Raw genomic sequence first — 15,602 nt, 5'->3', positions numbered from 1 at the left:
GAAAAAGTGACCGTGCATAACATAAACTTGCATAAAATAAAAGTTGAAAATCCTAAAAAACATGCACTTTCCTGAAATTTGATGTGACGAACTTACGTCATGTCACGGCTTGCAGCAAATCAGCGTCTCCGCGTGGCCAGACGTGGCCGTTTGTGGTCCATCGAAAAACGATCTCATATCTATGGCGACGTTTTCAACATAATATGAACAGGAGAGATTTGCCTCGGAACGGCCGTCCACGAGTGACGTCACATTTGCAAGACAACCACATTCGGCTGACTCATCTAAGGAATCGATTCCAGACTGCTACCGGCCCGGCCCCGATGGCCTGCAATACGTCCAATTTCGCTCCAACGTTACCGACAGGCACGTCTTGCTTGGTGCAGACCACATCTACAGTACAGAAGACAAGATTGGGATGGTGTTTTGTTCACTGACGACTTGAGATTTCATCTGGACAGCTCAGATGGCAGGGCAAGGGTGTACAGACGGCGAAGTGAACGGTATGCTGACGCATGCGTTATTCAACGTCGACAGTTTGGTGGCAATAAGCGTTATGGTATGGGGGGATATCACAACTTGTCATTGTCAATGGCCATCTTACATGTCTGCGATACAGGGATGAGCTCACTAGGCCTCATGTGCAGCCGTTCATTTGTGGACAAAGACGTAACTTCACGCTTCAGCAAGATAATGCCCGTCCTCATGTCGCTCATGTTGTGACAGATGTCCTGAGACAGAAGAACATTCCAGTACTCCCATGGAGTTTCTCCTTACCTGTCATCTATCGAGCCTGCTTGGGATGAAATGGAGTTACGTTTGCGTCAAGCCCAGATTCAGCCATTGACGTTAGCTGAATTTGGACAAACGTTGGTTCAGACATGGAACAACATTCCCCAAGCTTTCATCAATCACTTAGTGTCGTCTTTGCGTCCTCGTTGTCAAGCCTACATCAACACCAATGGTGGACATACGCGATACTGAATTTGTGAACTGACTTCTAACACCACATCTCTTCAAGGGCATGTCACGATGCCTAGTGTCAAATATAAAAGATTTGGGTAGTATCCTGTACATATTCATCACATGATCATTTATGTATGGTAAAGACATAGCATGGTATTAAGAAACCTGATCATGATACCTCGTAAATATAGTCAGTGCAATTCGAAAGACATTCTATTATGTTATGTTGGTATATCCATTCTATATCTATATAAGTGACAAATTATCATCTCCTACCCTCTTGTCACAAACATCTCTCCCTCATGTGCTTCAAATCAACAATCAATTGAATGCATTTCGTGAGTGAAAGGCAAAAGAGCAAAGAGAATCAGTGTTAAACTCTAACTGCTGCGAAGGAATGTTATTACATGGAACGACAACTGTTTTAAGGTATGCTAGCAATCAACCATAATAGCAAAGCATATCTAAATGAACCACAGTCAGTAGCGAGTGTGTCTGTATTGTGAATTAACGCAGGCCTGACACCTTCGATTCACAACTTAAGGCCACTACACGTCGATGAAAATCCTGGTAAAGATCATTCCATGTCCCCGTGAAGGTCCCGGGTTAGAATTGGTCTTCAGTAACCCATGCTTGTCGTAAAAGGCGACTATGCTTGTCGTAAGAGGCGACTAACGGGATCGGGTGGTCAGGCTCGCTGACTTGGTTGACACATGTCATTGGTTCCCAATTGCGCAGATCGATGCTCATGCTGTTGATCACTGGATTGTCTGGTCCAGACTCGATTATTTACAGACCGCCGCCATATAGCTGGAATATTGCTGAGTGCGGCGTAAAACTAAACTCACTCACTCACCCAAGGAAGTATTTGGCAGCTTTGTTTGTTGGAGGATTCAGTTGACGCTGTAAACGTGGCTCCATTTCACCCCAGACGTCTTTAGTTACCCAAACGAGATTAGTTGCCAAGTTTCTTGTAAGTGTAAATGTAACATATCAGCCTCGTACAAGTGAGCACTTAAATTTTTAATCAAAACAGAAGACCAATTAAGTACTGAAATAAAGATGAACCAATTATGCAACAAGAACAATTTAACTAGACTAACCCACATCAATTCTGTCATGATGTGGCTGTCTATGTTAAACTTTGAAAGAAAGTGAACTATGATAGCCTCTGGATATACTCTTTGACAAAATTGAGGATCATAAAATGTAAATGTTAACTCCAAATATTGGCAAAATGATTAGAACAATGATAAGCGTTGCCATCTATTGAAAGAAAGAAAGATTATGTCTGTAACATTTAACACAAAACCACAATCTCTAGTTTGCACATGCCACATATGTAAATGGAGTCAATCCTTCACATTCAAGGAAGGCTGATTCATCTCCGTGGACCATGATTTCTGCCAATTATATAAATTCTACTTATCATGCAGTTGTGATTTACTTGATTTAATTGATTGTTTGCGCACGATGCACTGACAATATGTGGAGAGCTCTTTCCATGCTGGAAAGCGGCAGACGTCAGCGTACTATGGAAGTCAAATTCACTGCCGGTTGTAATGTGTATCCTCATTCTTTAATGTTATCATATACACCCCACCAAAGGAAGCTAATGTCTCTTGCAATTTTGGAACCATTTATTCCCAGTTATTCCCTACCTACTAAGAGTATATTTGGCAGGACATGCAATTAACTGTAGTATTGACAATTAAAAATGCTTACACGAATGCTTTTTGTACTGTACATGTTTGAAATCATTTGTTCTAGTTCATGATTATCACCGTCGACAGTTGGAATGGGCCTGTATTTGTAGATCCAACACCAGCTAATCAACATCGCTTTATCATTGATGCATACGCCCCTCTGAACATAAGCCTGGCAGCACAAGGATACAGGTACCGTCTAACCTCACATACCATACACAAGTTGGAATAAATTATGCTTGCCTTTAAACCTTATGTCAGCAACTGGGTTTGTTAACCAGAGCACTGTAACATTTATACTCTGATCTGCAAAGCGTCCTGATGAAAAACAGGAGGTGTGATACCACACCCTTCATACCATGTGATGTAAACATAATGCAGGTGGTGTCTGTACGCCTATAATGCATGTGATGTTTGTACATATAAAATGCATGCTATGTGTGTGTATGTATGATTCATGTGTTGTTTGTACATATGTAATGCACGTGCTGTCTGTGCATACATGATGCATGTGCTCTCTATACATGTATACTACCCATCAAAAGTTTAGACTCACTTAAAGCACTCACTATATGTTATGTATATGTATGTGGTTACATCGAAGATGAATTTCTCCACCAACTTGGGGGAACCAACTGAAAACCTTATGCAGATGAATTGCACAAGGATGATGCTTCAAATTGCGAAAGGCATGAGCAAATGTCGTGCATGTGAACAGATTCGTTTTGGTGTAAAGTTTTGTTAAGAATTCGCCAATTTTCACAGATTTTAATCATTTACTGAACTCATGACAATAATCTTTTCAATGTTACGAATATGTTTTACAATACACCAGTTCATAACTAAACAGTACCTTTAAACAGTATGGAATATTTTGCAAAAAAGCTAGTTTAGAACAGTGGACAAGTAAGTGGCTACATTTACACTAGTGAGTCTAAACTTTTGATGGGTAGTATATAATGCATGCTATGTGTGTACATGTATGATGCACATGCTACCTGTCCACGTATGATGCATGCGTTGTCTGTACACGTATAATGCATGCTATACGTGCAAATTATGGTGCATGTGATGTATGTATGTGTGTAATCGTGGAAGAAAATTCAGATTTGATCAATAAACGACATGGCAATTGCTGTGGAGATTTCGATGGATTGCAAGATTTGAAAAGTCAAAAATGTCTCGACAAGGAGAACCTGTCCTTTCAACCCTTGCGAGTGCATCTCACTCACGGAGGTCAATACAGTCGGGAGTCTCCAGAATCCATTCGTGAGGGACAGAGTCATATACGTTTTTGTAGTCAATCCAGCTCACATGCTGGTATGTTTTCATCAGTTCAGAAATATTTTCTGTTTTTACAATAACTTGATTTTTGCACCACCAACATCCCTTCATCGCCCCCTCCTGCTCTCTATAAATTATGTCGTTGGAAGAGCAATATATGTCAAACACCCTGTGAAGACATGTTAGGGGGTGAGGGATGTTAGATGATTCATCTCTCTTTTGCAGAACCATGGAGTAACATCCCCTGTATCCAAAAGATATGAAACAGTGAAGTAATGGTGTTTGGACACAAAATAACAGTTTCCAATACTGGTTTGGAATACAATCAGGCTCTGGTGATGTATAAGATTTGGACTTTTCAGGCAATCTGTCGTGGCACAGTTATTTTCTCATGCATTACAATGACTTACGGATCCATGATGCCTCTAGGTTACTGTTGCCGATTTCGGACCACCAACTGTTTCCAGAACCTTTCATTGGCATACATTGGAGGCCGTTTATTAAGATCACCATTACCTCTTTACTTGGTTTGCCTGTGATGTTTTTCTGTTTTAATTTTGTTTCTTTATCTGTTTTTCCGTTTCACTTTCTTTGAAGGGAGTCAACAATTTGGAAAAAAATTTTTTTTCTTTCTTGGTCTTGTATTTCAATTTGAATGTTCTCCAAATCGACATTGGCTTTCTTGTATTTTCTTGTTTCAGTTAGATTCACACTGAAACTGTTTTTCATTGGTGTGCAATTGCTATCTTTCGATGGTTTGAAAACTATGTAAAGTTGCTTGAAGTAAACACTTCTTTAGGGAGAAGGCGACCATTAGCGATGCACTTGTGCACTATTTGTCTTTTGTAAATAAAATATGTTTAAAACAAACAAACATACTCACAATTAAGTTGAAATGAAAAAAATCAGTCCATTATTTAAATCAATTTCATTTTTTAGGAAAAGATACATTTCGTTGTTTCATTCGCCTCCTTTTTTCTGATGGTAAATTACATATTTCATCATAAATATGGTAAAACAAAATATAAAAATATAAACAAGATCTTCAGAGAAATCTGCCATGAAAAGAGAAGAATCAGGTTCAGAAATGTCGGTGGCAGTTGGCTCTAAACCAGGTGAACTTTCACTGCAAATTGGAGAGCGATTGATGCAAACGTCCATGCGAGGTTTTGGGTCTGCTGCCAATATGTTCAGGCACAGGTTTCTGGTGGATTCCTGTTGCTCACAACTGTTTGTCAATTATCTAGAACTGAATAAATGAAGCTGAAAGTTCACCGACGTTACTGTTTGAACCAATGTCTACACTACAATTGAATCAAGAGCTTTGGTCTGATTTTTCGATGCGGTTGCAATGGCATGCTAACTATAGGCAGTGGGAAGATAGGGGTCAATTTTCAGTGACCCGTGATTGTCCTAAGAGGCGACTAACGGGGTCGGGCTGGTTGGCACATGCCATCGTATCCCAGATGCGTAGATCAATACTCATGATGTTGATCACCGGATTTTCTGGTCCAGACTTGATTACAGATCGCCGCCGGCCATATAGCAGGAATATTGCGGCGTCAGGCAACAAACAACTAAACCAACAAACAAATATAGACAGCGGTCTGTGTATACTAACATGAATGTGCATAATTTGTTAGAACATATTTGAAATGTAAACGTAATATTGAGCAATTTTTGCAATACCTTTATTTTTGCCACTATTGAAACGTAACTGGCTCTTATCACAAATACTGGGCTTGGATACATCTAAAAATAGTAGTGTACTAGAGCGTCACTCACGCCTCATTCATTCGGTGAACTGGAGCTTCACTGGTGCACGTTTACCACAGTGACCTGGAGCTTCACTAATGCCTGTTTGTCTCAGTAAACTGGAGCATCACTGGTGCACATTTGTCTCAGTGAAATGGAGCTTCACCCATGCCTGTTTGTCTCAGTGACCTGGAGCTTCACTCATGCCTGTTTGTCTCAAGGAGGTGGAGCTTCACTCATGCCTGTTTATGACAGTGAACTGGAGCTTCACTGGTGCACGTTTGTCTCAGTGAAGTGGAGCTTCACTCTTGCGTGTTTGTCTCAGTGACCTGGAGCTTCACCCATGCCTGTTTGTCTCAGTGAGGTGGAGCTTTACTCATGCGTGTTTGTCTCGGTGAACTGGAGCTTCACTCATGCCTGTTTGTCTCAGTGAACTGGAGCTTCACTCATGCCTGTTTATTTCGGTGAACTGGAGCTTCACTGGTGCACGTATATTTCAGTGAACTGGAGCTTCATTCATGCCTGTTTGTCTCGGTGAAATGGAGCTTCACTCATACCTGTTTGTCTCAGTGAACTGGAGCTTCACTCATGCCTGTTTGTCTCGGTGAACTGGAGCTTCACTCATGCCTGTTTGTTTCGGTGAACTGGAGCTTCACTGGTGCACGTATATTTCAGTGAACTGGAGCTTCACTCATGCCTGTTTGTCTCGGTGAAATGGAGCTTCACTCATGCCTGTTTGTCTCAGTGAACTGGAGCTTCACTCATGCCTGTTTGTCTCGGTGAACTGGAGCTTCACTTGTGCACGTTTATCTCAGTGAACTGGAGCTTCACTCATGCCTGTTTGTCTCAGTGAACTGGAGCTTGTCTCATGCACGTTTATCTCAGTGAAATTGAGCTTCTCTCATGCACGTTTATATCAGTGAAATAGAGCTTCAGTCATGCCTGTTTATGACAGTGACCTGGAGCTTCACTTGTGCACGTTCATCTCAGTGAACTGGATCATCACTCATGCACGTTTATCTCAGTGAAATGGAGCATCACTTATGCACGTTTATCTCAGTGAACTGGAGCTTCACTGATGCACGTTTATCTCAGTGAACTGGAGCTTCACTCATCCACATTTATCTCAGTGAACGGGAGCTTCACTGATGCACGTTTATCTCAGTGAAATGGAGCTTCACTCATCCACGTTTATCTCAGTGCACTGGAGCATCACTCATGCACGTTTATCTCAGTGAACTGGAATTTCAATTACCTCCTGCTTAGCCTGCGCAAGACCTCCACTCACTTGATGTATTGTGCTTGCCTTTTAAAACAAAATTTACTTTGATTGTGACAACTAATTTATACTTTCTGTATTTTTAGAGCTGTCGACCAGTTTTATCTGACGAGTTTCCCAGTGGCTAACCTGGGTTTGGTGCCTGGGACTGGTGGAGCCAGACAGGTGGTATGGCGCCCGACGCGGGACGACATTGGTTCGTACATGTTGATGGTACGAGCCTCAGATATTAACGGGTAGGTCCCTTCCTTCAGATAATGTTCATTCTTCAACAGTGCTAAACAAGTGAATACGAAACTATTGTGTCACACCTTGTGTGCGTGTAGGGAATAGTTGAATGATCATGGCATATCTTCCGAGCCATATGGTATTGACAAATGGGAAATATAGGGTCATATCTGTTGGGGAGTTGGCGATCAGATCAAATGGGCTCATATAGTGGGTGTCATGAAATGGTGTCATGCAAGTCATTAAAGAAGTTTAGGGTCAGATTCAAAATGTTGTGTTTGGCAGCGAACGTCACTAATATCGGTTAAATATCGGATACTGTTGCACAATACGGGGCGCATTGCCGTCAGTTATTGAGATACCACCAGATACCATAATGGAACCACCCAGAAACGATCATACTTTACGAGATGATCATCCAGAAAATGCTCATTTGGATATCTCCAGGCTAAGTACCTTCAATCATGGATGTTGAGAGTGAATCTCGATTCGTAAGAAATAATAAGCTCAGCACCAACGTCGATTATCAAAGTGCTGATTGTCTCTACACCACTGATGCCTCTGATTGAAATAACGACCAGTTAGTTGTGATATGTTTTGTTGACATCATTTTGCAAAAAAACAAACAAAAATCTTCTGTAATACATGTACACATGTGAGGCAACAGATACCAGGAACAACACACAGTGGAAAACCTTTCTTTGTTAAACCATCTGAAGTTACATACACGAAGTTCTTAAAACCAGGGTGCCAATGCAAATAACAGCTGATGTCTGTGTGAAAGAATAATTAACAGTCGTAGTCGAAAACAGAACTGCTTATAGTATAAGACATAATTGCTCACTTTACTAAAAATAAATCACTATCTAAACCTTAAATGCAGGCTAGGACAAACGATTGGCTGGCTAAAACCCAATGACACTCAGCATTATGACCAATATGACGTTTCATTTGCCAAAGTCATCAACCGAAAAATAATGCCTCCCAATTCCAGTCACTCATTCTGTGTCATGTCCTGTTTCCTTGGTAAGATATATAGACCTCTTGCACATATTTAATGAGCAACTCTCAATTCAAACACCAAGCCAAAGTTGCATTCATTGTAACAAATACACGAAAGAGCAACCTCCCACCCCAAATCAGTCCAATATGATCTTACCCAAAGACTGTTAGTACAACCCGGGAATGATGGAACACTGCATCAATTTCAAGTTAAAGTGGGGCGGACTAGTGGTTAAATCGTTCGTTCGTCACGCAGAAGGCCCGAGTTCGATTCCCCTCATGGCTACAGTGTGTGAAGCCCATTTCTGGCGTCCCCCTGGAATATTGCTAAATAAAACTTAACTCACTCACTCACTCGCACTCCAGTTGAAGCCCCCTCTCTGTATTCCCTATCTTCCGATCCTGATCCTTATTCCAATTATGTACATTCTACTGCACATTCTATTGCATTGTACATCCTTGCACTTTGGTTATTCGGTGGAAAGTAATGTTTAAAAAATACCCAATCCCACTAACTTACAACCTTACAAAACAGACTGATTTCACATGGTTCCATGGTTACCCTGGGATCCCAAACACCTTTGACCGAAGGAGGCTTCCCGTTACCTTCGTACGTTTCTGTCGGTTCTGGACATTTCTGTAACATCTTATGAATGATGTAACTTGCAGAAGGTATATTTGCAGTAAAGTTAACAGTGTGGGAATAGCTCAGTAGGATAGCTGTCACCTAAAACAGATATCATCCTAATGAGAATGTGTGATACTGTATTCTGAAGGTGCTTCTAATAACCATTGCCTTCAACGCTGTGACAGATGCATTTACGTGTCCACAGTCCAGGTGAACTTTGAGTTGACGACACTGTTATGAATACACAATACCATTTAGAAAGTGGTCAAATGTAACATATATACTGAAGGCAAAAGAGACGTCGTAATATTGGAAATGACATTTAAGTATCAATGGAGTATCAATATACACCGGAAGTCAAGTTTGAGGAAAACATGAATCGTGGTCGTATGACCGATCTATTTTGTGACGTCTCCAACCCAGGAACCTGTTTTCATTAAACCACTTTAAAAAACAATCTCCAGCGACGTTTCTTTTGTAATTCAGTATATTTGGGTTTACACTTTCTAAGTAAAGTACAGATTTTGTACTTTTGTTGAGTTGAGTCCCATGCGGGATTCGAACCCACACCCTCAGAGTCAGGCACCTAATCGCCAGCACACAGAGTCAGACGCCTAACCCGCTCAGCCACTGCGGTTTCCAAAGAAAGTGTAATCCCAGATATAACATATGACGACTCTGTTCATTGGGGATAAATGCTGAGATGTACGTAGCATTACATTATGTGTAGGGATGACAGCAACACAAAAACCTGAAACGGAAAACAGAAATATGAATGTTCACCATTATTATGATTCAGACATTCCACACCTAAATTCCATTCCTAAATCAATGCCCCTGATTAACCACATTTGCTACCAAATATTACCATCTTTAATGTGAGTTTGATGGACATATGGATCAGCATGTAACACCTCCAACGAAAATAACAGGCATTGAGCCTATGTCATGGGCGAGGATGCCAGCGGCTACCATCACATCATCGGGGGAATATTAAATATGAATATAGCTATCCCAGACCGCACGCCTGCCTGGGGTCATAGAAAGCATTCGCATTCGAAAGGTTGTCAACAGAGTGCTTGGTCCACATGAGCCAGTCAACGTTTAGAGATCGCACCGGCTACATGGACTGATATACTTTGTCAGTTAAAAGGGATTGCAGAGACAAGCCTACAGGTGCTATGGAGCTCTCTAGGGAAGACTTTTTAGAGGATTCTGATTAATCTGGACTTTGATTTCGACCTGAAGGACACTTCTCTGCAGGCTATACTTTTGCAGACAAGTTGTCGGCGTTAGAGATCTTCTTTGGGGATTCCATGACTCCGCTCCTGGAGCAGGATGACTGCATTGGAAATTAAATGTCTGTAAGCGTCGCTCTTAAATACCGGACCAAGAGCACATTTCCAGTCCTCCACAGATTAATACTGGTCTGTATTCCCTTAAGTACCCGAATCAGCTGGGCCGTACAGACAAAAGACACTTATACTACGGAAAATGCACATCTTTCAGACAAGTCCCCATCGTTGCTTTCAAGGTGCAGGGCCATCTCTCCATTAAAGAAGGGCGTATGTGGGGTTTATCACGTTATCAACAACGTTCAATGGCTCAATTGTTGGTTTGTCTTGGGCGTCAGGAAAATGCGGCTGAGAAACCTTTTAGATTTCACAGCATGTGGCACAGCTCTAGCTTCAGTACACGCCAAAGAAAGATCCACGTGGGGAAAGTCCCTATACTCACCAGTTTGCTTTGTTAGTTTGAGATTTAGGAAGCAACTTAATTATCACTACGAAGTGGAATTTAACAGTAGTACTATCAGGACTTCTGCATCAGCCGTTTGGGGATGGTTGAATCCACAGGTTTGGACACATACACACGGACTGGACACTCGTGTGTTGGACAACTGCCTGGACAAGCAGACACACCTTGCATTGAGTTATACTTTAACCCAGGCCTGAGGTAGCTTGCCGTGAACGCACGAATCTTTCTTGCTGCACAACTTGAGTCTAACACCTCAAATGGTGACTAAGTTTATACTGGTGAGTGGTGATTATCCAGTCAGGGAGAAACCTACATTCACGCCTCGTGGATGAGCAATGAATGTGAAGTGATGTCATTGTGCCGTCATCAGATGTACTGTCAACCGATGATGTCATGATACATGATCACCAGTAGGTTAATCTCAAGAAGGACTTCAAGTGTTGTCACAACAATCACACGCATGTCTGTTTGTCATATCAGTTAACATTAGTCTCTGTTGCTTATGGCTATTTCCTTACTTGTGTTGCCGCCACTCTGGGCCCACGAAGCATTATGAGGGCTCCGTCACTCAAGTGTATCCGTAAGAAGTTTGTACATTATCAACAATGATAATAATTCTACGATTACTACCTATAACACTTCAGGATTAGGCCAACTCATCTTTCCCACAGGAATCCCAGAGTACCTTCCTTTTAAGGTATCCTTGGAAACATTATTAGGTTCCCTCGCTTCCGCAAGGGGAGATAACTCGGGTAAAAGGCAATGAAATGTTAGAGGTAGTATTATTCCATTCTTGAAAATGGCATGTGCTGGTGATAGTTAATAAGTCTACTTTGTGACAGATAACAGAAAAGGAAAATATTTTGTATCCTCCCCAACATTGGTTGACATTGATGATCCTCACATGCAGAATTACATCTGTTTGTCAACTGCCATCAACTAGTCCATTCGAAGTCCTGGTGCCAGTAAGATTGTTTTGTTGTACCAGTATTGCAGGATCTATAAGTCTCAGATAACATTAATTACAACACTTACTGAATTAACTTGCAGACAAGAGAGTGCAGAAAGGAGCTTTGTGATTCAAGTCAGAGGTAATGTAGCGCAAACATGCAGACATGTTATCCCACACTTATCATGACTTCTATAGTTGCCATCGACAGAACCGGGACATTACTTAAACGATTCATTAATTTGTGTAACATATTATTTGGTTTTATTTATTCACGTTATAATCTAGTGTTTCCATGAATGCTAACATGGCTTTAGAATTAAACTCGTATCTTATGAAACTGTCAGGTTTCACACGATAATAATATATAACATTGGTATTCGTTTGTTTCTTCTTTGATCACACTGCAATATTCGAAAAGGTATTTTCATTAGCATGTGCTATGTGGATAGGTGACGGTGCTTTCTGTAGGTGTATAAGCACTAAATATATAAAATATGAGTCCAGATATTTCTTCTTGCCAAATCTCCTTTATATCAAGATCTTATATATGTATGTATGTATGTATGTATGTATGTATGTATGTATGTATGTATGTATGTATGTATGTATGTATGTATGTATGTATGTATGTATGTATGTATGTATGTTACAGTCAGTGTCTACAATCAGGCAATGTGTACAATGACTGAAATAACCAGTCAATGTGTACATTGCCTGATTCACTCAGTCATTGTGTACATTGTCTGAAATTGCCAGGCATTGTGTACATTGCCTGATTAATTAACCCAAATATTGTACAGATTGACTGACTGTTGAAGAGGGATTATTGGTTAAATCAGTCATTGTACACATTGCCTGATTGTAGACATTGACTGTAAGATATGTATGTGTGTGTGTGTATATATATATATATATATATGTAAGATATGTGTGTGTGTGTGTGTATATATATATATATATATATATATATATATATATATATATATATATATACACACACATACATATCTTACAGTCAATGTATATATATACGGAATAAGTTGAATGATTAGATTAATATGGAGATTAATATATTTACTGTCTTAACTTCTGTTATAATATATTCTACAAATTTTGAATAACCTTAAGCGTTTCTGAATAAACCTTACATTGAATTTAATGTTCTACGTTTCAGAAAGGGAGCCATTTACTGAATTGAAACATCCGGTAAGTTAGGATCCTGGTGTGTGTGTGTGTGTGTGAGAGAGAGAGAGAGAGAGAGAGAGAGAGAGAGAGAGAGAGAGAGAGAGAGAGAGAGAGAGAGAGAGAGAGAGAGAGAGAGAGAGAGAGAGAGAGAGAGAGAGAGAGAGAGAGAGAGAGAGAGAGAGAGAGAGAGAGAGAGAGAGAGTGTGTGTGTGTGTGGGGAGAGTGAGAAAGGATACATGTAAAAAGGTTAATGATAACTCTTGCACACATTGGAAAGAAGGACGTTTAACAAGATCAACAACTATATGCTGACTGTCAGAACTATTATTTAACAATTTGAGAAGTTGACAGTTAAAGTCTTCTGTTGAAAATTCTGAAGATGAGTTTGCAATCATAATACAGGAATTATGGCAATTTGTAAGAATGATGTGTTTTAAGCCAGAAAAGGGTGGAAAGAAAAGCTTGTCCACAGGTTCTATGAAACATGTTTTCAGTGCATATGCTCGAAGCCCTGAAAGAAATATGTGTTGTCAAAATACTGTGGTTGGCACAGAATAGTATATGTTTGTTTGTATGCTGCACCTGTTATATAGACATATAGAGTTAATATGATAGAAGTGGATATTTCTTAGTAATTTTCATAATGAACAAAATCGTAGTGTCTTATCGATACGCCATCTCCTCCAAATATCATGCATAGTTTCAAGTTCACAAATCCATAATAAGTTCAGCATACGTCTATTTTCTCACTTACTACTGACTATGTTCATACCTAACCAGAAGGGTTCTTATGTCAACTAACTCTGAAACATTGAATATAAACTACTGGGCAAAAGAAAGTTATCACCGACTTCACTTGACCAACAATAGAAACAAAGACGTATGTGCGATTTACAATAATCATTATAGAAACAGAAATCATTTTCCAATAATTTGACTGAAAATTCTTTGCAATGCTGGTCGTGCATTTGCCGCAATTCATTAAGAAAGAGTCAAGGGGTCGAAATTAATAAATTCACAAATCAGAGTTCATTCAAAAGGTGCATAAAGAATCACATAATGAGACAGGAGTCAAGGGACACGTCATCAATAGGGAAAGTGATCACACTGGGCATCCATACACGCCAACACACGTCTCCTCACCCGCTGACGATCAACATGATCCCATATATATGACCATATATGGTCAATTGGGTTCAGGTCTCGAGAACGCGCTGACCAAGGCAATATGTTGACGTTAACGTTGTGCAGGTATTCTCGAACAATTCTGGCTGTGTGAGGCCTTGCGTTGTCGTGTAGCAAAAGGACTCCTCTTGGCTGTTGTCGAATAAAGGGCACCACAAAAGGTCTCAAGACCATCCCTGTATCACTGGGCATTCAGATTTCTTCTGAAGATAATCAGGGTTGTTGTTCTCTTGTCACACATGCCATCCCATATCATGACGCCTTCTCCATCGAACGGATGAGCTTGTTGAACGCAGTTTGGCGCCAATCGCTCTCCTCTGTGTCGAGAAACTCGAACTCAGTCATCGTTTCTAAACCGACTGAACCGACTTTCATCTGTAAAGAGCACTCTCTCCCAGTCATGTTGCTGCCATGGACGTACAGTTCGTGCCCATTGCAGTGTGCGTTGACGATGTAGATGAGTCAAGGCCTTTCCACGGAAGGGGCGGTAGGCTCGCATACCAACCATACCAAGTTCTCGGTTCTGGCCTGTTTGCTGGTAGTGGGTGATCAATTTGCTTATGGTGGCCTGGTTGCAGTTGAAGGTTCCTGCCAGCTTACGTTGTGCAGCCTCCAGATTGGCCATACCCATCGCCCTGTCCCGTTGCGCTTGCATAGGTCTTGGCATATTAGTGGTGTTTTTTTGGTTACAACATGCTTGTTCTGCCTAACATCGGTATTTATATGGCACCATCATGCACGTGCGTTTGGACCAATGTCCCAGAATTACGTTTTTCACCTTTTGCAAAATGGACGATTAGTATAAAGTTTTCGGACAGCTGCGTTATTATCGGGACCATGTTGCGTTTTGACGAATGGTTTCTGCTTGGGTTCAAACATGTACAAGCGTTTTTGTTTTATATGCAATTACTTTAAAAGTGATAAATGTTTGTGTAAAACAATTGTTAAAACTAGTGATAAATACGCTTAAGAACCATTCAGTCTGACCAACACTTCCAAACAAAACCATGACCAAAAGAAAATAATATATTCTTGATATTTGAAACCCCATGCTTTTTTTCCGACAACATCTAATTTAACTAACATATTATAATACTGTCCGTGATATCTGTTTTAAGACATACTGAGGACTGTTTCATGCATCTTGTGAAAGTAGATTAGGGGCAGTAAGCGCTACAAATAGGGATGCATGCACCATGAATTATATGGTTACTCAAGTATATTAAGTTTGTCAACATTTAGAAGATGTGTAGACATGAACCACATTGGCTGAGTGTCAATGTGTCAGGTGGTTTGTGCAAGCTTGGCAGCAAACGGCGAATCAAAACATGACTGTTCACCGGACCCAAACTTTGAAATGTCTTCCCCGGGATTCAGTTCAAACAGATAAAGGACTATATTTTTGCCTTTTGTTCTGCAGACGGAATCCAGACTGTTTGCTTATGTACCAAGCAATACCACCTACCAATGCCAGTATGAGGATACGTGCATCATGTCTATACCGGTTATAACAAGGTGTGTCTGCTACTGAATTAGCTGGCTGGAAATCGTATCACCAATATAATAGGTTCCAAGAATATCTGAACATCTTGTCAACCGAACCTAACCTCTGCAGCACGAAAAGGATTAAAGTTTCCTTATGCCATGATTATTTAACTAACATATATTCCAGTA

General features: G+C 40.6%; 1 protein-coding gene across 1 annotated transcript; it reads left to right on the top strand.

The window, feature by feature from the left end:
* The first annotated feature begins 591 nt into the window (after positions 1 to 591).
* Positions 592 to 15,459, top strand: LOC124255974. The gene is made up of 6 exons (XM_046689927.1): positions 592 to 669; positions 2,737 to 2,864; positions 7,077 to 7,226; positions 11,657 to 11,697; positions 12,733 to 12,764; positions 15,349 to 15,459. The coding sequence occupies exons 1-6, from the start codon at positions 592 to 594 to the stop codon at positions 15,457 to 15,459; spliced, it is 540 nt and encodes a 179-aa protein (XP_046545883.1).
* The last annotated feature ends 143 nt before the right edge of the window (positions 15,460 to 15,602 follow it).

This window comes from Haliotis rubra, unplaced genomic scaffold (assembly GCF_003918875.1).
Source record: "Haliotis rubra isolate DU_JTF1 unplaced genomic scaffold, ASM391887v1 Scf116, whole genome shotgun sequence".
Lineage (NCBI taxonomy): Eukaryota > Metazoa > Mollusca > Gastropoda > Lepetellida > Haliotidae > Haliotis > Haliotis rubra.
The sequence above is the reverse complement of the archived record's forward strand: the minus strand, read 5'-3'. Positions and strand labels throughout refer to the sequence as shown.